Source organism: Serinus canaria, chromosome 2 (assembly GCF_022539315.1).
Source record: "Serinus canaria isolate serCan28SL12 chromosome 2, serCan2020, whole genome shotgun sequence".
NCBI lineage: Eukaryota > Metazoa > Chordata > Aves > Passeriformes > Fringillidae > Serinus > Serinus canaria.
The window spans coordinates 31,801,438-31,823,790 of record NC_066315.1 but is presented as its reverse complement, the minus strand read 5'-3'; the positions used below and the strand labels follow the sequence as shown (position 1 = coordinate 31,823,790).

Genomic DNA, 22,353 nt, shown 5'->3' with positions numbered 1-22,353 from the left:
AGCCAGGACCCAGAGGTTATTCTATACCACCTCACATCATTGGTGGGGGCAGGGGAAAGGATTCTCTTCCAGGCTGGGGTATTGTGGAGGAGGGATTGGTTGGGTACTGTCTGTTGTCAAGGAGTTTCCATGTGAATCATTCCTTATTTTTATCCTTATTTTTATCGTTCCTTATCATTATTATTGCTGCTGTTACTGTTTGTTTTCTTATCTCATTGCTGTTTTCAGTAAATTGTTCTGGTCTCAACCTGTGATCTTTACCTTTTGTGCCTCCAATTCTCGTCTTCAGCTACACAAAGGAGAAGGGTGAGGGAGCAAAGGTGACTTATTTAGTCTCAGTGGGAGCACTAAACTGAGGAGTGCCATTCCTGAACCAGGACAGCACAACAAGGAGGTACAAAAAGTGCCTCCACAGTACTAAGAGCCCAAATGCAGAGAGAGTCAAAATCTTTACCATCCTGAAGTCCTAGTAGGTGATAACCTTTTGGAGTTGTCCTTAGCCTACATTACACTGATGTAATACTCTGCTAGAAGCATCCTGCAGCCATGAAATAAGCAGGCTTGATTTAGTTGATGTCCCCAAGTGCTCACAATGCTGGAAGTGCAGAAATCAGGCCTCCTAGCTCTTAGGTTCCCTGTGCAAATTACTGGAGAAAAAGGAGAATATTAGGAAACAATTGATCTGATAGTTTTTAAATGTCTACTGTAGAGTGAAAAAAAAAATCTCCTCCTAAATACTCCTTTTTTCTCTATTGATTAAACAAGCCTGGACAACTAGTTCACTACATTCTCCTACATTTGATAAAATTAGTCTTGCTGCTGATCTGCAGGGGATAAGAGTGTGTCAGAACTGGTTTATAAACTAATGTCTTTGATTTAGAAGATAAGGGACACTGAACTCATGGACTATGTAAGGAATTTGAGATTAGGCAATGTAATTCCTTAAATTCTCAGTGGATTTCTGATCTTCAAACCAGGGAGTAGGCTCTTTATGTATGGAAGCTGGGTTCCTCAGGAGGCTGGGCTCAGGAGGAGCACAGGACATTCAAGGGAGAGGCTGTATCTAAAATCCTTTATTCATCAGAGCAGGAGTGTCTGATGCAGATTTGTGAGGAGATGTCTTCATCCCGACTGGAAGAATGTTGTCATGAGCAAATTTCTTTCAATAAGCTGGATAAAGATGACTCTAGATTTGGTCATGGAGCCCATTTTTTCCCATCAACCTTCAAGATCTTATTCATAAAGTGGATTTGTTTTCTTCTTCAGCTGAAGAAACTTTAATCCCCACTTGTTGGTTGGAGAAACCAGCAGGCTGTAGGATGATTTGGGTGGGCACTCTCACACCTTAATCTGTCATGGACAGGAATTGTTCAAGGCCAAGGGATTGGACCCTGCAGGGTTAGCAAATCAGGGCATCCCTAGTTTTTGGGCCTGACTCACAAGATGTGTTGTGAATTCTGGAGTAGATAGTCATGTAGTTAAACTCAAGATGAACAGTAGAAAAAAAACTGTGAAGGAAGTTCAGCAGAAAAATGTTTATTTGCAGATTGCCTTTGAAGTCATATAGCCATATCATAGGTATGCCACATGATGAGCCCTCCCCAGGAATCTGCTGCTCCCATCAGGAAACATCTGGGCTAACAAAATCTGTGTGGTATCATTGCCCCAGGTCTCAGTTATGCAGAGGCAATATCCATAACCAAGTCATGGACAGTGATATCAGCCACTGACTTTGCAAGGAGCAGTTTAGACCTTATCAGCTAACTTTGCAACGAGTCTCTACTGTGCCTGTGTGCAAGCATGAATCCATCTTTTTATATGTATCTATCTGGCATTTTTAGAAAACAACCATTTTGACAAAGCACTATCATCATAGCTTGAACAACAGAATTATCCGAAAAAATAATTCTAACATAGCTTTTAAAGCAAATATAACTTCCTTCCCTAAACAAAATCTAGAGATACAGATTTGATATTTACGGAATAAATAACTGTGGCACAACTGTCTTTTAACTCCTGAGTCTTGCATATGTGAAAAATGGTTGGAGTGGGAGCAGAGGGAGTTGTAGACTGTTATTTTTAGGAGTGCCTTGTGTTGCACTTCATTCTTTTTCCAGGGCTGTTCCTGGCTAACTTTCCCATGAGTTTTTAACCTCTTGCTCTGTTCTCTTATGTAACAGGAAACAGGCTGACAGGAACAAATAAAACACAGCATATCTGATAGTTGCACTCAGAGGAGAGGTTGATTTAGTTAGCCCTGCCTTCTTTCCTCCAGAGCAGATGCATTTGGAGATTCAAATGTGCTTCTGTTCCTCTCCAGTTGTTTCCCGGGAAGCAGTGACTTGTTTGTGCTCAGCAAGTGGCACCGAAGTACCGCAAATATGAGAAAACAAATGCATTTCTTTTAAGTTTGAAATTTGTGGTGGTGTCATGTCCTGGGATTGTGGATTTAAGTATCTGTTTGCTCTTTCTCCCACCCTTAAGGCAGGAGTTTTATGCAAGCTTCAGGGAAGAGATGACATCGGACGGATTGAGCTGGTCCAAAAGCTGGCGAGAGAGAACTGCCAGTTTTTGCAGGCGGATAGAAAAGCGCTGGAGAAGGCAGAACAAGTAAGACATTTCTTATTTGGGTTTTTTGTTTCTTTTGGGTAGGGGAGGGAGATTTAGGTCACAAAACTGAAATAGCAAAGCTGATGGTCAGAATCCAGGGCACACATTAGTCATGGAGCTGTAGCTGCTCTCCTCTGGCATTTACATTTCTCTGAAGTGTGTTCAGGTCAATAATTGTCAACACACTCAAATTATTATGTTGTCATTAACTGTCAGATGCTGTTATTAATATCTTATATTAGGATATAGCAGATGATTTCAGGATGCTTTTTACCAGATTGTTGGGTTTTACGGTGTATTTAAATAATGTATAAGGCAAATGAATGCTTCAACTACTCTAAATTATCTTAAAATTACTTTTCTGCGGGCGTATTTGGATGCAAGTATTAGCTGAAACTTTTCAACATGAATTAAAGAGAATGGTCCGGATAGGGAGTTCAGCACTTTGTGGTTTTTTCTTTTAAATTTTGTTTTCAATCGAAAGTTACACTGAAGAAAGCAGCGTTCTGTTTAATGCTTCTGAAAGCACTTATTCAGATGTTAATAACTGGACTGAAAATTCACAGAAACTTGACTGCTTTTCTTATAGCACAATGTCTTCTAATTTTGTTCTCCTAGTAAAGACTTCTATTCTGATGGCATATTCATCAAAAGGTGCATAGGATAATAATTGCAAGAAACAACCAAAACCCCACCTAGTCTTCATGTCTCTTGCCGTTATGTATATGCAATTTATTTCATTTTCTGCTCACTGGACACTAGAAAAAAGACTTGTACTTTGGAAAAGAAATACTTTTCAGCTCATCTGCAAGTTCATTCCTACAGAAATAAGGCTGTACAGAGGAAAAGAGAATGATTAAGTGTTTTTTCAGAGCTTCATGCTGTTCTCTTTGGTAGCGTAGGGGGTCTGGTCTGGTGTAGTTAGATGTGTAATTGTATCAGTAAGTGTGCAGGAGGGAGGAGGGCAATTGGCAAAGGCTAATTACCCAAGATAAAATTGTTTCTCAGCTGACTCTCTAGGAATGAATGTCTTGGAGAATTTCTATAAATCTTTAAACTGCAACCACAAAGCACGATTAAAAGTTGAAGTGTTCAAGCAAAGAAGATTTTAAATGGGGGCAGATTTCTATTGTTTTCTATTTCAGGATTTGGAAACAAGATTACAGATGTGTGAGCATAGATGAGAGGGGGATGTTGGGACTGTTAGTCAAAAAATTCAGTGGCTATTTTTGCTGCTACTCTGGTCATTGGGCCCTGTGGAGTCAGCTGCAGCTCTGTAGCTGCACAGATTACAGTACAGTTCCAAAAATGGAAAGGAAAGCAGCACTCAGCTTTTCTTCTCCTTTTGAAAAGTATGGTACTTAACAGTTGCTGCTATTTAGGAGATGAGTGACTTCAGTTTAGCAGGAGCTCAAGCAATTTGCTCATACCCATCCTGAGCAGCATAACACAGCAATTACTGCTCTCAGACAAGGATATGCCTTTAGACCTTTAGGACATGCTTTTGAAGGTGACAGCAAAGAGAAATGTTGCCAGAGATGCTGCAGACTCCCCAGTCATTCCTCACGTGCCCTTTTTTTCTAGGTGGGGAATGTCTTACAGCTAGTGCTGGCAATAATAAATCATGGTGTTCTTCTTCCCTCTATTGTGCATTTTGCTGGTTGTTGTAGAGTGGGTCCAGGCAGCCCATGCCCAGATATTAGAGAGACCTAAAGTCCTTCTTGTGGGTGTGTCTGGTAAGCCCCCAGCTAGACTACTGACTTCATTAGGAGCAGTCACCAAGAGGGCACCCTGAACATGGGCAAGGTTTGTCATAGCTTCTCAGTTTAGCTGACTCAGGTAACTTTCACTGGAAAAAATGCACACATTGCCATGGCAGGGCAGTGGGTTGCATATGTTCAGGAAGCCATGAGCTTCCATCCCTTCCTCTCCCTTCCTTCCTCCTGTGTGCTCTGAGAGCTGAGCTGGTGCACGTGCAGGTGACAGGATTTGACTGGCTGGGCAGGGTTCACTGCTCCAGGCAGATATCCCCCCTCTTCTCCAAGGAGAAAAGCAGCAGGCTGAATTGTAGTGAGTAAATTATAGTGAATACTGCTTGGATCCAGGATTTCAGCCCTTCCCATCTCATCCTGCTGCTACAAAAGTGATGGCAGATTCATTGGCATTGGCTTACTCTCCAGTCCCTTGGGCTCACTGCAAATGTTAGAGGAACAACATGTTCAGGGCGTGGTATCCTTATTACGTGTAGCATGCCCGTATTTCTTTTTTTTTTTTTTAATTATTTTTAAAAGCATAGCTTATTTTACACTGCTTTCTTTGTAACACAGGGTGATGGGCACTCAGTGCAGGATAAAATGGAGATGCTCTGTGCATTTTCCACAGGACCCTTGTTTCTCAGCAAGTATCCCTGCCATAAAGCTTTCACCAGCTTTCCCTCCTGGGGAGCTCAGACTGGGCTTTCTTGGATGATCTGCCTTCCTCAAAGGAATGGCATGCAGTCTGTAAATGAGAGGCCTGAACACCCTGCCAGGCTGTGCTCCCTGCCCTTGGAGGCCCTGCTATGCAGGCTGGCCTCCTGGCAGCTCAGCTCAAAGCAGAAATGCTGCTGGCTTGCAGGGCGATGTGTCTGTCAGTCTGGGCCAGTGTCACTGTTAAATCTGGGGCTTTATAGCCTGCCTGGAAGTTAAGCTGCTCTTTCCAAAATGGTCAATGGGAAATTTTGCCTGAAGCAGAGTTCTCTAGTTTGTTCTCCTCTAGGAGTATGAAAAAACTCCCAAAACCCCAGCTTGAACTTAGAGTTAGAATTGTGCATATGCATAATTCCTCTCCACATGTACTGTGTCCCAGGCATGTGATGGGAAATGGAGTTGTGGCTCCTCCTTGTGTGTTATACCCACTGTGTTTCTAAAGCAGGTCTCTTCAGATTAGTACAGCCTCACAAGGGTTTCCAGCATTAACAGCAAATATAAATGCATTATAGTTGAGCTCTGATGATTCCTGTGCTTTCCTGTAAAGAAAAGTTCTCAGCCTAATCAAAGAATTTGGTCCTGATTTGGTAGCCCGATAACTCTTTCCTGTGCAGTGAATGAGGTGTGGAGTGTGATAGGGAGCTAGACTGATTGGCTAGGAGGACTGGTAAACTCTCCTGTCATTCAAATAAATAGTCACCATCTTCATCTGAGTTTGAGTACAGAAGTAAATGACTCACTTAAAGCAAATAGATGACACGTGGATGCAGAAGAGGTTTTTTGGCAGATAAAGTACCTAAAGGTGTTCTTTGAGGTGTGGTGTTGGGAGTTTGTGGTCCACAAGGAACAGGTAAAGCAAGGACTGGTTTGGGTTCCTAGTTCAGGAGATGAAATATAATTTTTTTTTCCCAGAAAAAGCAGATGGTTGGGAAGAGGGAATGTAAGTGACAGCTGGCTGGCTCACTGGAAGAAAGCTTGGTTTGGAACTAGTGGGTGGGAGAAGGGATTCCTTTAGTCTGGCTGAATTCTGGAGGGTGTAAAATTGGGGTATATATATCTAAATCTGTAAGATGATTTGTAAAAAATCAGAAAGTTCATACTGGTTTTTTTTTTTTTTTTTTTTAGTTTTCTGGTATGCTATCATTTAGCATTTATGGCCTGAATGAAAAAAGAGCTTTGAATAACTCATAATTTAAAAAAGTTCTGTGTTCAGTATATGTTATATGTGAGCTGCTAAATTGATTTTGACGCCAGAAGCTGACAGTGACCAGGTTAGATTGGTATATTGGAACTGGTGTGTGTTCCATGGTAGTACACAGTGCCAACTTCTTCTCTGGTAAATATAATGTTTGAAAAGTGCTCTAACCATAAGGGTGCCCACAGACTTGTAGAGAAAAACAAAAACTAGCAGTGATTTTTTTTCTTCCCCACTCCCTCTTCCTAATGTGTTAGAATAAGGTGCTTAATGAAGGCACTGAACAGTAGGTATGTGTTAAGTTCCCTAAAACTTCAGCTTTGCTAATGAGTAGAAAGTAAATAGAACTAAAGAAGCTTCTAAATAGGCAGATAAGCTTCTTCTCTGTGCTTTTGCATTCCTGCAATGTATTGATAAATAAATAAAATGAAATTATTGTCTAAAACAGACAAATTATTTTAATATCAAATGTGGTATAGCATAAAAAAACCATGCAAGCTTGCAGTTCTAATTTTATCATTACATGCAAATCATACTCATAAGCCTAGGGAAATGTGAAACTGGATATTTGTATTTTTATGTAATTTAAATATTTCATTTCCTTAAAAAAATTGTTTTGACAGAAAATAGATGAAAAATCTGTATTGAAATATTCAGCTGTAGAGCAAGCCTGCTTTTTGGAGAGGTTTTCTTATTATTAGCATTAATTATAATATAGAAAGCAAGCTGTGTGTGTAAAGCCACTTGAAGTCATTTATCATGGCTTTTTTTCCCCTCCAGCATACATTTGAGATGCATTCAAGGCATATTTGCACTAAACCATAGTTTTTGAAATTCCTTTAGTCAACTATAACTCGAATAACGCCTTTGTAATAGATGTAAAAATGTGTTGTACAGTATTTCCAGTTATTATTTCAATGAAGTGTTGCACTCATTAAGAAAATCATGTCTGTTTACAGCGTCATTGTTTAAGTAAAATTGTAAAAGGGCTTTTTCCCTCAGGTAATGGAGAGAATATGATAGATTATAGTATCAGTTTCATAGTCAGATCAACTGAATAAGATGTTCATAAACTGACAGTAATGTTCCAAGGAGGTTCTTACAGTACTTTGCTGCATCAGGAGGAAGGGAAACATTTCCTAAATCCACCCTGTAATCTCTTTACACATTAATCTATATATTAGTTAGAATTACCTGCTGCTTAAAAATATATAAGTACTACAGCTTAGGTATATTGATTCTGTGACTTAATTCAAGATGAAAGAGATATATTATATGAGGCAGGTATGTTTTCAGAAGGACAACAGATACAGAGGAGCAGTTCTGTTAATTTGCTGGGTACTAACTTTTGTGATCAGTGATCTCATTAGGAAGACAGATGATTTGCTCATTGAAGCAGGTTAGTGGTTGAGCTGAAGCTGTTAAAAGGCTTACAACAGAAGATGAATGATTTAGAGCCTTGGGTGGTATAGATTACTCATGGCTGAGGAATTTCATAAGGAAATTCCAGCCGTGACACACAGGGGGTATTTTTAGGGTGCCCAGCTGGACACCTGCAAGGAGACAAGAATGAAAGCCAGGACGTGTCCAGAGCTGCAGTTTTGGTTGGCTTGACAAAGCTTTGGCATTGGGCTGATGTACTACTGGATTGACAGTCAGTAACCCCCAATGGAAAAATATTCCTTTAAACATTGACATCAAATGATGTCTGAATACAGCCAGTGACTGAAATCTGTGCATTGCTTTCTAAAAACATCATTTTGTTGTGTCTGCTCTGTTTGGGACAGATCTGTAGGGTAGCTTGTAGGTTTACTGCTTTTGGCTCTTGGCAGCTGCTCTGCAGCTCTTGCAGAGCTGTGGGTCAAGTGGTCCTAACAACTATAACACAGCTTTGCAAAAACTTTCATGGCTTGAAAGTTGAGGTGGTACAGATGTCTAAAGTCATCTAAACAGAATGGACTTGGCATGTCAGCACAGGAGTTTGCTGTTTCTCTTTATACCTCTTGGACCTGCCAGCGCTAGGAAGGAGAGCTGTACCAGGGTAACTTGATAGTTTGCAATTTTGATTTAGTCTTCAATTACAAGCCAAGAAAAAATGAATCTATCAATGAGATTGTCAGTATATACCTCCTTGTTGAGCAAGAATAAGTAATTAGGAGTTAGGTACATGTTTGCTGTGGAGGTAACTTGAAGTTCAAGTCTCTGGTCTGAATCAGGGGAAAGAGGGAGTGGAATCTAGTTCTGTCATGTTCTGGAGAGAATGTCCTATTCCAGATGCTCAATTTTTCATCTGCTGGAATGAATGCATAGCTCCAGGTGATCACCTGTTTTTCATAAGCCAACCTCTTTATCTTCTGAGAAGAAAAGGTTTCTGCAGGTCCTAGGCTTTTTTTCCTTTTCTTTTTTTTCTTTTTTTCTTTTTTTTTTTTTCACTTTTTTTCTTTTTTTTTTTCTTTTTTCTTTTTTTTTTTCTTTTTTTTCCCCCAGTATGGAATGGGCACCTTTTTGAAAAGGCATCTTTTTGAAATGGAACAAGTTTGCCAGAGATAAGGATCCTCCTGCTCAGATGTAGGACTGGGCTCATTTGCATGCTCATTTCAGTCTTTTGCAGCACTTTAAAAATAATGATAGAATTATTTTTATTTACTACATACTTTTAAGAGGACTTCCTATTGCTTTTTTTGAGTCTATTTAATGTGGCCAGAGTTTTGGAGACCATCCTCATGCCAGGAGTGCAAAAGAGTGGTGCCATTATGTGATCCTTCTCGTTATAAAAAAAAGCACTTGAGTCATGCTTGTGCTCCCATAGTATATTGTGAGCATAGTATGGGAACACATTGAATAGAAACCTCACTATTTTCCTTTAAGTCAAGTTACATATTCCCACAATACTTTCTTTCCTCCAGATGCTCATCCTAGTGTTTAAAAGAAAAGAAAGCCTAATTTTCTCCTCTTTGATTTATTCTGCTACATTATACTACTTTGTATGGGAGGAAATTCCACATACACATTTTGCATGCTGAGCTTTCTTTAGAATGAAATGGTGACTCATTCTTGTGTGGGACAATGACTTAGGTCCTGAGCTGAAAGGGGTAAAAAGGGCACATGGTATTTAGCAGACCTAAACCTGGGAGACAGGACTTTAAATTTTTATTTTTGACTCTGTTGGTTATTTAATAAATAACCTTCTTCAAATCTCAACACTTTTCTGCACCTTTGTTTACCCAGGTATAAAATGAAGTGCTAAACATGTGGGACCTTGAAGGGTGCCATAAAACTTGCAGTGGTTAATGAATGTTGAGGAATTGCTTTGGGATCCTTGAGACTTGGTTCAGGAATCCCAAGGAAGCTGGAAGTGGGTTGAAATGTTGATGGCCAGGGGGAACTTTTTTAAAAATCCTGAGCATAGCTGAGGTGAGGCCAAACATTTGCAGTCCCTACGCAGCCTCTGGGTCCTCGGGAATCATTTCAGGGGCTGTGCTGCCCCAAGCATCTGTCCCCAGCCTTGGGCTGGCCCAGGCAGTGCTGCTTTTTGAAGTGACACAGGGAACAAAGAAGCTGAAACATACAATGAATACACCTTCCTTGTGGGGTTATTTTCCAGCCAGATTGGTTCCCCTCACGTTATGGGGACATGGGTATGGGGTGAGAATGAGATGGTGTCAGGGATGACCTGTGCTGGTGAGAGCTGCTCTGCTGCTCCTGATGAAACACAGCCATCCTCTTTAATTCCCCAAAGCCTTGTAACTTACCCAATCCAGAAACTGGACTGGGTCAAATGAAATGTCCTTGCATTTTTTTTGGTTGGCAGTATTTTAATCTAGAGCCTGTGTTTCACCAAGTGGCTTCATGAAGGCACACACGCACACAGAAGGGGGTGAGTGATGAATGGGGGTCAACATCCAGGAGCAGGGAGAGGACAGGAGTGTTGTTTCTCAGGGGCAGCAGGACCACACCGTTGTGGTGGTATCAAGACTGAAAGCATGGCTCCTTGGTCCTGCCTTTGCTCCATTTACTCACATGAAGAAGTAGAGAAACTCTCTGAGAGCTGCAAACTGCAGGTTGTCACTGTCCCCTGCTTCTGTGTTTCTCTCTGGATTTTGAATCACTAACCTGCTTATGTTTCTAGACTGTCCAAAGGCTTACACAGAATTAATCTTGTCATATTCTCCCTTTGGAGAAGTAGAAATTACCAGTTTATTAGTCCAAAGCATCTGCTCTTTTGTTTTCTGACGCTAAATTGTCCCTTTCTCCATGTGATAAATACATTTGATGAGATTCTGAATGTTCTTTTCTCCATTTTCCTGATTTATGACATCAATAAATTCCCAGTTATGCTGATAATAAAGTGGATGTATCCTGCCATCTATGTCTGTACAGTTACTACTACCCTTTTTCTGGGAACTCTGAATAACAAAGGTGTCTGGATCTCTCAGTTAAGTTAGGGAATTTGTTTCCTAAATTCAAGAAGATAAAAAAAAAAGTTGAGAATGCTTTCAATATGTGCTATGCAAATTTAGGTCAGAAATTTTAAGCAGTTTCTGAATTTCAGGAAGAGTAATTTTGTCTTTCACATTTCAGTGGTGCAGAACTTTTAAGTAATCCATGGTTTTACCAGATTTTTCTGTTGGAATTTAAACCAATCCTCGTTTTGGCTCATGGTCTAGACCTGGCTGTAAAGAAATACCCAAGATAACTGGAAAGCTTTTTGATAAGCTAGAAACCGATGGCTGTCTGCCACAGCTTCCTCTTTGGAAGTTGTCTGGGATTCTGCAGTCTGCCCAGAGATCAGAGTCATGTAGAAAGGATTCAGTGCTTTAGGTATCCATTTTCTCTCTTTCTTTTTCTTCCTATCCTCCTGAATAAGTTCAGAAAGAATGTTCCATTTCATTGTAGTGAAGATTTGGGCCAGCAAGATACCTGTCCAGTGTCATTAAACAAGTGAACAAATTTCTGCATGTCAAACTTTGCTTTGTTTCAAATAGAAACTACATTGGAGCAAATGCTGTAGTAAGATCTGGAGTCTATGCTAAGGTCAGTGTGATTCCAGTGACAGGATGCTGTGGAGTCGATGAGGCCTGTGTCAGGACCTCACTGAAATAAACACTGACAGCATTTGCTGGCATCTTTTCCTGCAGGCATGCTCTGGAGACCTCCTGCAGCATGCCAGTGTGGAGGCAGCTTATTCTCTATGTTCAGCTGCCTCTCCTGTGCCAGTCAGGCTATCTGCTCTGACTTTTTGGAAAAGTGGCAGCTGTAAAGTGGCTGTCTCTGCCTTCTTTGTTGAAACCACATACACAGCAGGAATGTAAGGACACTTTAACCTTGTATTTTTTGCAGGATCCTTTCCCCCCTCCCCCCCCCCCCCATATTTATTTATTTTAATCATGAAACCTCCCTAAAATCTCCCCCCAAACCTGTCCTTTTGCTAAGGCCATTCCATCACTCACTGTGCCTCCATTTTAAAGTTTAATTCAGCCCCTGCTGGTGTTAATAGATATTTTTTTGTGAGAGCAGCATATAGCCTGTAGAGTCTAAAGCTTTTGTCACACCGTAGCCATGGAAGGTGGTGGCATTTTGCAAGATGTGCTTGACACACGGCCACCTGTGGAGAACGCTGATTTGGTAGCAGTTAATACACCACTTGCATCCATTTTTCTTGGTTCTGTGTGGCAGCTCAAAGAGCAAAGGAATGAAAACCCAGGCGATTAGTGGTATTTTTGCTGACTATCTTCCTCTAAATCAAAGCAGGTATTCCCCTCTCCTCCCTCGATTAGTGTTCCTACCGCTGCGTGCAGCACCTCCTCTATTCTAATTTACACCTCATGAAAACGAGGTCTCAAGTGCATATGCACGGATTTCATTTTAACTACCCAGTGAAAAGTTTTAATTAGTTGTTTCATGTGGAAACATGAAACAGGGTTTGAAATTAGCAGTGACCTTGCCTTGGCCTTCCTCGAATATATTTTCTGATACCGTGTGCAGGCAGTTCCCAGCTCTTTTTGTCACTGCCTGCAACGTGAGCATCCGAGCGGGGAAGGCTTTGACGTGTGGGAGCGTCAGCGGTTGCTGGTTGCAGGAAAAAGTACTTCAGCCTCTTTTGATGACTGGGAAAATAATAGGATGACCTAACTCAGGAAGAGCATGAATAGTGGCTGGCAATTCCTTTAACAGCTTGCTGGAGATCAAATCTGAGATGGATTTCCAGGCTCTGAACAAGGGTAAGCCCTGAGCAGGGGGTGATGCTGAGCTACACAGCCCTGTTTGATCAAGGGAAGGGCCTGCAGCTCACATGCCTTTGTTGGCTGCTGTCCCCTGCCAGCCTGGCTGGTGCTGCTTTCTCACTTGGAGTGGCTGGACTGAGAGCACCATCCCTCATTTCACCCCCATTTTCCCTGGGAGGTGAGGGGGTAGACCTGTGTGTTGTACCAGGAGCAGCATTCATACTTAGTCTGGTGCTGGGAGGAACAAAGACAAGCTTGCTCTTTTTGGCAGAGTAGAAGACAAGCACAGAATGCAAATGTGCATCATCTTCTTGGTTTGGTTGCAGTATCACAGTGTCTCTCCTGTTTTTAGAGGTGATAATATTTATTTAACGAAACAGCATCAGTTTAAGCCTTTTTACAAAATACTTTTATATTGCAAGTAGGGGATTATTCACCACAGGAATGTTTAAAACACATCTGTGGATACAAATACAACTGTTAAATCGATCTAGTCTTTGTAATATATGCTGTTTGGCCATATTTAGCAAGTTAATAGAGACTGGATGTGGTCAGGGTCAGAGGAGACACTAATCAGAGCTGACTGAAGTGGCCACAATTTCAGTTCTCATACGCACAGCCTGGTTGTTCAGGCTTTGAGCTAAAAAACACATACATTCAGGCCTGGGCTTCCTTCTGTGAACGGCAAATAGCTGTAAGGGTACTGACACCCTGGCTTTGTCTCCAGGGATGAGAGACCTGAATCTTTTCAGTGGAATTCACACATTTATTCAGTCTGTCTAAATAACCTCTCAGTCTCTACACAGTACCTGTACTGAGCTAATCATTGGGCCATATTGATTTCTTTTTGGATTCTTGGATTTTGATGAACTTATGAAAAAGAAGCATGTGGCTTCTAAGCAGAACTTTTCATGCAGTGAGTTCTTTACTCCTATTTCCCACAGAGATAGAATTAAATTAAGCTGGGTGGGATTTTCCTACCTGCTTTATCATTGGCATAGAAGGATTTTTCCAACAGAGTTTGAGCAGTGGCCAGTGCTGCACTGGAAAGCTATCAAATCCTGCACATTGCAGATGATGGCCTCCTGCATCTGGGGTCTTTCTCAGGATTTCACCAAGGACGTGGCAGAATTCTTCTCCACCAAGGAATCTGCAGTGTTTATGGTCCCCCAATTCTCCTTCTGTAGAGACACCTGCCTATGTCTGCATGTGCTGTATATATTTATTCATTAAGCAACTTGCTAAAAGCAAAGACAATCCCTAACAAAGACTACTTATGGAACTTCTTTTCACACTTTAGAATGAAACAGTCATTTAAACACACAGTTTCAGTTGTTAACATAAAGAAGATGCTTTCTCCTGGTGACCCATCTGTTCTGACAGTCCTCTCCTTCTCTTCCTCTTTTCAGATTGCATCAGGTTTTTGTCTAGCAGATTTTGAAAAGTTTCAACTTCCTTTTTAGTTCTTCAGATTAAAACCTGAGTCTTGGTCGTCAGAAGGGGTGTTTGAGTACTTAGGGCACACTGGGTGGCTGAGTGATACTATAGAAAGGTTGAAGCAGCTCCGTTTTTTTAAGTCTGAACACCTGAGACTTGCTTGGGTGTCAGATTTTTAATGGGACACTCAAATCAGATACTTTCTTAAAAATGTCCTCTATAAATACTTTTTTTTTCCTGAGTGTGAGCTATAGCTTTCATTTCCAAGGACCCCTAAAAATGTGCCTCTCTTACTTCATTTTGGACTCTTCCTTGTAGGAATGTATGCAGGAACTGGGGGAGCATGTTCCAGTTTTCCAGCAGAGCTGTGGGTACATGTGCTGGTTTGTGTGGGATCCACAGAGCTGCTCTGCTCTTGCACTGGGTGCCCGTATGCTCCCTGTAACTCGTCTGTTCTCACTCTCCCATCCCCAGCTGTCACACAGACACACACATATGTATATGTGCAGTTATGACTGTGACTTCCCTGGAGCAAAACTTAGTTTTGTACTCAGTAGGCAAAAAGGCTACAGTTTCACCACACCACTGTCCTTTGCAGCTGCTGTAGCAATGCTCTCCAGTTCTGTCTTAATATTTTTACTGGTTAATCCATTGACACTTACTGTTCTCATTGCAGTGACATGTAAATAGTAAATATTTGCATTAGACAAAAGCAATACAGCAAATCATGCAATAACTGTTTTTAAATGCTCTTAGTTTTTATTTATGTGATGTTCAATAGGTACTAAGGATGCCCTAAGAATAAAAGAAGTAAAACAAATAGCAATTTACTCATTTAAATATGGTAGAAATTCACGTCTTACCTGCTGTAAGAAGAAACAAAAATTCAGCATTCCAGCAGAAGTATCAAAAAAGTAAAAGTTGCTTGACCATTATCTTGTCAAAATTAGCCCTAAAAACATAGGCATTTGCAATCTTCCTTGTAATTTGGTAATGCTGTAGTTTCCGGTGTTCCAGTGCTCGTGTGTGTGGAAAGGATCTGCGTCAAATAGTTGGATGCCCAGCCTGCTTGAAAAAAATCCTATTGATTAAGGTCTAATAATACATCCCATCCAGAGATTCTTCATTTGGGCTATTTTGTGAATGCAGCAGAACATGCAATACCAATATGTCCTTCATGACCTTTGCTTTTGTAAGAAATAATTTGTTCCAATTATTTTACTTTTTTTTTTTTCCATGCACAGGTTAAGTGCTTGCTGCAGCAAAACTTCTTCACTTTCCTACCTTAGACAATATATTTAATGAACTTTATCTGTATTGCCCTGTTAAGGGCAAGGAGCTAGGAACTACCTCTAAATAGACTAGAGCTTTTATGGAAATGAAAGCACCACAGAGTTGCTTCATCATGGGAAATCACTGCCAAATGCTGTGTGAGCTCTTGCTCTCTGGCAGACACAATGTAGAGAAACATTTTCATTTTTAGCATCTTGACATTCAACTTTTTGACTTCTAATGCTTTACCACTTTTTTGGCATATGAATATTTTCCATTAAAATGTGTTGTAATGAATTTGCTTATATTGAAATAACAATTGAGATAGTATAGAGATATAGATAATTAGAAACTTAGATCATGCTGTACAGAAGCATTTTAATAAGATAAATGAAAACCTGCATTTTATTTTTAGCACAGTCTAATATTTAATAAGCTAAAGCTTAAAATCTGATGAATTGGCAATGATTTTGTGATTTGATATTCAGAAAGAATGTGCCCTGAATACCAAATGAGTGAAAGTTGCTGTGGAATATAGTTGCTGCATTTTTTACTTTGACCTTGAGAACTGAGTTGATTTAGTGTTTTTACACTGCTAACCTTGAAACACAGTAACTGGAAAAACAGTGCTGAAGGTTAACACTGCTTTTTCTTGAGTTATCATAGGGGAATGGTTTGAAGTTTATGGGGGTGGAGAGAAATTGTCTTCAAGATCTTCAAATAGCCTTAAAGTTTTGGTGATGACAGCACTTTAACTTATCGTTATCCTGAAAATGTCCTTCTGTGCCAGTGAAGCCTTGCATAGCTAACAGGAAAAGTGACTGCAGAAAGGAGTTTAAGTAATGTCAGGAGGATGGGCATGCCCAGGAAGATGCTAACAAATCTTTTCTGAAGCTGCAGAAACATAGCCTCCTGCACTGTGGATGTGAGTCCTCACAAAATATCCTTGGTGCAGCCTTGTTTTGGTAGGTGAGGTGAGTAGCTATGTGTAGAGATCATACTTCCCATGTCAAGGAAATGCTCATGAGCCCAAGTCTCATCCCCCTCTTTGCTGGTTGCTAGCAGGCAGCCAATGCACCAGTACAGATGAAGGGTAGGTGAAGAAAGATGCTTTGCACAGGGAGGGTTTTGTCTGGAATAAACAGAGGTATAAGACAGGGACAGCAGGCTTGTGTTTTCATTTTTTGTCTTTACTGCATGGATAGTTACATTGTAAACTGCACATTCATTACTTACACTGGAAAAAAAAATCCTAACATATTTCAGGAGCATTAGATAGTGATCTCTTGCATTTTAGGGGAGCAGAAGAAAGTGTTAGCAACTTCTGCTTAGGGTCATCTGAAAATATAATTAATTTTATTAAAAATTTAACAGAAACCTAATATTTTAGATAGGACTTTAGACTTTGTCTTTCCCCTACCCCTGCCCTCCCTCACTGTGGTCTCTGTGTTTCTGATTGCCTCCAATGCATGTGTTAAAATTCAAGGCATCCATAAGGCACATGTCCTCCTGACCTAGTGCTGTAGTTATGATGATGCATAAAATAAATCATTGCAACTACTGAGGCAGTCTCAAGCACTTAGTAACTCATGCAATTGCTTCTTGAAACATGGCTGCACTGAAGAAAGTATCATTAGTTATTTCCCTGGAGTACCTGGATATTGTAACCCTCTCCACAAGGTTCTATTAGGGAGTTAAGACCCGGTCATTTGTCCATACATCTCATTTTATGTTTCTGTTACTCAAAGGCTATGTGATACATGGTGAATTCCAGACTGTGTGTCTTCTTCACCCACAGCATCTCTTATCTATCAAGGTTCAGGTCAAATAGTAAATGGCCAGCTACGTGGGAAGGAAGAATGCAGCAATGACAAAGTGAACAGGTTTAAGAAGTAATTTCTGGGAGGACATATGAGAGAAGGTGGATTTATGACATATATAACATAAAAATAATTTCCTGAGCAGGGAGAAAGTAGTTGGTTAGATGAGATCTCACGGTTATACATGAAAAAGATGTAACTGTAGAAAGCTATATAAATTGTTTGAAGCTATGATGGTCAGGAAGGAATCAAAGATAGAAATGGGGGAGGAGAAGCCAGGATCAGAGATACATGAGAGTTTCAGTATTCCTTGGGTGGCATAATAGGTGTTGGCAGTGTCTAAGTAGTCTGTAGTATGCAGTCTGAAAGTAATGGGATGTGATGAGAGAAGGAGAAGATCAGAAGATATATGTCAGTGGAAAATTGTAGCCCGCGGTGAAGCCTTTGTTGGCTGGAGAAATCACTGGGCATACAGTATGATATCAGAAGCTGATAAGTGGCATCATGGAGTGTCACTCTCTCCCTATAGGTAACACCAGCTTGCTCAGGAGGAGACAGGGAAGGAGAAGGGGAGTGACCCAAGGGACATTGTTTGGGAACCTGGTGTCAATGCTGCTCCTCATGGTGAATATATGGAAGAGAGAAGGAGCCTTATGTAGGTAGGATAGTGGCTGAAGAAGAGCTAGAGAAGGGCAGCAGGGAAGTACAGTGAAAGCCCAGTGGCTGATGAATGGGCTGAGACTTTATGGATGGGGACTGTCAGTAGAGCAACATGGTTTGAGGGGTTGTTCTGATGACAGCTGTCCCCTACCATGTGGAGAAGGGAAAGCTATGTCAGGCAGAGCTGGTATGTTAGGTGCTGATAGTATCAGAGCCTGGCAAAACATGCAGTAGCCCAGCTAAGGGTAGATCAGATGTCCTTGTTTTGGAGGCGGCAACATCCCTCAGAAGGGTGGAGCAGATGGCTGGAGGCAGCAACCGCTCCAGCGTGATGTGCTGCTGCATGTCTGGCAGCCTCCATGCTGGCAGCAAGACTTTTCTTTCCAGTGCTGCTATGAATGGTCTTCCAGTGCAGGGGGAACAACATGAGTTTGAGGTACCCTCTCATTGTAAGGTTTCCTGGTCTTGACTGAGGCAAATTCCAGCAAAACATTCAATATTTGATAATTTTTTTCTAGTATTTCTTCCTATTCTAATGATAGAGCTGGTTGTCTCCCCCCACAAAAAATAACACTTTGGATTACTTCTGTCAACTTTGTGCAGAAAAGATAGTGAAATCTGGACTGTGCCACAGTTCTGCACGTGTTCCTCCTCAGAGGAAGCATTCCCTGCGGAGGAGGTCGCACAAGGAGGCAGATGAGTGTTTACTCAAGATGCCTTGCATCTCATTGCAGATACAATGTGATTTACTAGTTGCCATGGTAACAGTGCTTTTTTCATTCCATAACTTGAATAAATGTTGAGGTTGCCCTTGGTATAACTAACTTAGCTCCCTTCTAAAGCTGGGCATGATTGTGTTATCTAAGGAAAGCAGGGAGGAGACTCCCTACTGAAATAAATTTAGAGCATGTAGGCATGCAACAAGCAGGTACATGATTGCATCAGGCACAAAATAAGAAATAAATTAATATATGATTATCTAAAATTATAAAATATAAAGAAATATAAAACATTGCTTCATAATGTGGTGTCATACATTTTTCTGTAATTTGTATTGTTTGTGAAACTTTGGTTTTCTTCAATACATGAAAACTTGTTTAATCATTTAATGGCTATTTCTTTATATAGGTATGCAAAAAAGCACTTTTCTTCTTTTTCCTTGTTGTAATCCTGCAATAAAATTCCTTTATTTCTTGGGTGCTATAACCTCCAGTTCTGAATTAATTATTGCTTACAAGAGTTGATTGTTAACCTGCTCTTTCCCACCTCCCTTATTCTTTTATGTTTTCCTTTTGTTAAATGTGGACAACAAACATTGTACCAAAACAAATCAAACAAATGGATCCTTTAATTTGCTCCTGTGCATGTAACATTAGAAAAAAGTATTCTAGATAGAAGCAGTCTGATTTTTCTCATTTCTATAGTTACTATTGACATCAGTGAATATTTTATCTTGCATAATAAATGCAGAATCACATCTCCTGCTATTAGGTGGAAGGAGTGAGTTTTATTTTTCATTCTAACTCCTTTTTCCTTTTTTTTTTTTGGCAGCTTTATTGCATGCTCTACACATTTCTGTCTACTTAGGATCTGTTATCAAGTCTGTGAGCGATTAGTGGCTTATCTATGTTTGAATGATTTAGATTCATGAATTAATTAACAAGAAAAGAACCATTAGAAAGCATTAGTAAAAAGGCTGGTGATTTCAGGCTATTTTGGATAGAATTAGAACTGTCATCCAAACCCAAGGAAATTGTAGCCATTGTGATTCATGCTTTCCTCAAAAGAAATCACTGTATTATGTCTAACTTAGTTGAAAACAACCACCAAACCACAGGATATAAATTCTATTTTGTGATGACTGCTATTGGTCTAGAAGTTAAATAAATTGTTTTGATTTTAAACATTAGCTTTGGATTGTTTTGGTTTTTTCCTACTCCTTTACTCAGTGCTTTTCCCCACTTGTAGTTAAATGTCAGTGCATTTGAGAGAGTTTGATTCTGGAGTTCTTGCAAATGAGCTTGAGCTTTATATAGTATTTTCAGTTTTAGAGAACCTTTTTCTTAAGCCTTTTATGAGGTCAGAACCAGCTCCTGACCTTTGCTGAGTACTCTTTTTTGAAAAATTATCTGCATCCTTCCTTGAGCATAACACTTCAACAAAAAGATATATGCCTTACAGTGATAAGTGTAATGAGCAGCAGTTGGCAAGTTTTAAACTTCCTAGTTTGCAATTGTGGCTTATAATGGGAATAGTATACAAATTTTATCTTATTTTATTTTTATGGGAGTGACAGCATTGACAGCCTTGAGACGTATTACAGACATAAGTCAGGAGGCAAAGTTTTCTCTCAGAGACAGTAAGGGGGTAAGTGAGTTTTTAGAAATAATATTTTGCTACACACCTAGTATGAATTGGAGTGAAAGACAAAGAAAGGCATCATCAGTCTTGTCTGCTTGACTTAGAAGTTGTATGTGTTCAGAACTGGTAATTAGAGCAATATAAGGCTGACAGTGTCATATATTTACTGCCGTCTCTCTTCCATTCCTTCAGGAGACCTTATTTATCACTGCTTCCATTATAAAGGTTGTAAGGCCTTTGTACACGTGTCCTTACCAAGGTGAATATTATTCTACATTCATAAATTAAATCTACTAATGTTAGTGAGCTGTGTTCTGCAGTTCTCGTTCTTGAGTGAAAGCTGTATGGGGGCTGTCAGAGAAGTCGAGTTTCAGCCCTGTTAGATGATAATCAAGTTGTTATCTATTTCCTCTCATATGCCAGTAATTTCTAGAACTTCACCCATCTGATGATAGGATTATACTGTCAAGTATAATTTCTGTACATCTACACATTTATATACATATGTCTACATTTTTCTTTCCCTGAGCCATATGGTAATGTAGTATGTGTCATCAGTCCTAAGGTATCCAGGTTAAATCTGCAGTCCTCCTTGAAGCCTTGGCACTCCTCCCTCCTTCCTGGCTGAAACATGTCCTGCAGTTTTTTATATAATTTCCCTCATGCTCTTCATTGCAGCTAAGGCTTGAACCACTGCCACTAACATCACTGAAGATGCTGTTCCAGTGACTCTTCCAGAGTCTCCTCCAGATAGCTGGGGGATTGACCTCTTTCTTCTACATACTTCTATTCTATTCTATTCTATTCTATTCTATTCTATTCTATTCTATTCTATTCTATTCTATTCTATTCTATTCTATTCTATTCTATTCTATTCTATTCTATTCTATTCTATTCTATTCCATTCCATTCCATTCCATCCCATTCCATCCCATTCCATTCCATTCCAATTTGCAAAAGGAGATACTTGCATCTGGTCTTTGAGTTTTTGTCCTGAAGGAAACTTTACATTTTTGGGGAAGAAAACAGTTCTGATGCTGGGGAAAATAAGACAGTTGCAAAACTCTCTTAGGGCAGAAATACAAATTGAATTTTCCTGACGCTTGCCTTGGGACCTGGACCTCCAGGCCTGTTGAGCTCCTGTGTGGCAGGAGATGCAGAAGCCCTGCCAGCCTAGGGTTGGCAGTATGTGCAGGCAGTGGGGGAAGCCTGGCTGGCTACTTTCTCTTCAAACTGACATGTTCTGGCATAGTTTCAGTTGTACTGAATTCATATTTTTTTCAGTGAAAAGAAAAAGTTTCATTGGGAAATTTCCAACCAGCTCCATATCCCACCACATTAATTGCAAGGCCACTGGAGGGGATGGTTGGCATCTGCCCCTTTTGTTCTACAGTCATGTTAATTTGCCCTGGTGTGGTGCAGGTTTTTCTACAAATACAGAAGCTCTAAGCCTCCGATTCTTCTGTATACTGACATTTTTTCAAGTACATGCTGTCCTGCCAGCTGTGAGGGAATGAGATAATATTAATACCATCATCCCATCTTCTGCCTTGCTTCACTCCCTTCCCTTTTCTGTTTTTGTACAGTTGTAGAGAGGTTTCCTCAGTTGTCCTTGCCAAGGTGGTAGCTCTCTGTCAGGCTGTCAGATTTACCCACTAATAGCTATGAAAAGTGTGTGCTCCAAGGAAGGGAAAACTGAAATGCATAGCCTTCAGTTCTTGTGAGAAGACATTTCTCATTAGCCCACAAAGAGCTGTGGAGTGTTGAGGTTATGATAACATGACTTCGATGGTTCTGATACCAGTAATGTTTTTTTTCATATTATTTTATAAAGCGTGCCCTTTTTCCTGTGCTATAGGCATTGCTTCCTTTCATTAAAGCCCAATCCTTAAAGTATTCTCACCTTAAATATATTTAGAGGAAACTGGGGACCACTTGGGGTACAAACAAACAATTTGGTCTCCATTTGGGACACTTCTTGCATGTCCAAAAAGCGTATCTGCAACTGTACTACAGCCCAGCACCATCGAAGTGTGCCACAGGGAAGTGTACACCAGGATTCCTGTTTTCAGTCATGGATTTTATACTTGTTATTTTCCAAAGAATATTAAGTGTTTTTTTCTTTTTAACTGTGAACCCTCTGGTGGTTGGACTTCATCTTAAAGATCTTTTCCAACATAAACAATTCTATGATTCTATGAAAAGCTGCAAGAGGTTCCTCTTTTTTTCAGTTCTTTTGCCTTTCTTTAACTACACAAACTTTTTTCATATTTTCAAGTGGCCTGCACAATGAACCCCCTCACACT

General features: G+C 40.3%; 1 protein-coding gene across 1 annotated transcript in view; it reads left to right on the top strand.

The window, feature by feature from the left end:
- RAPGEF5 (Rap guanine nucleotide exchange factor 5) overlaps nucleotides 1-22,353 on the top strand; it is a 155,931-nt gene that overhangs the window by 62,056 nt on the left and 71,522 nt on the right. The window contains exon 9 of the mRNA XM_030230825.2: nucleotides 2,485-2,610. Coding sequence (XP_030086685.2) covers nucleotides 2,485-2,610 — 126 coding nt within the window. The remainder of the gene's footprint in view (nucleotides 1-2,484; nucleotides 2,611-22,353) is intronic.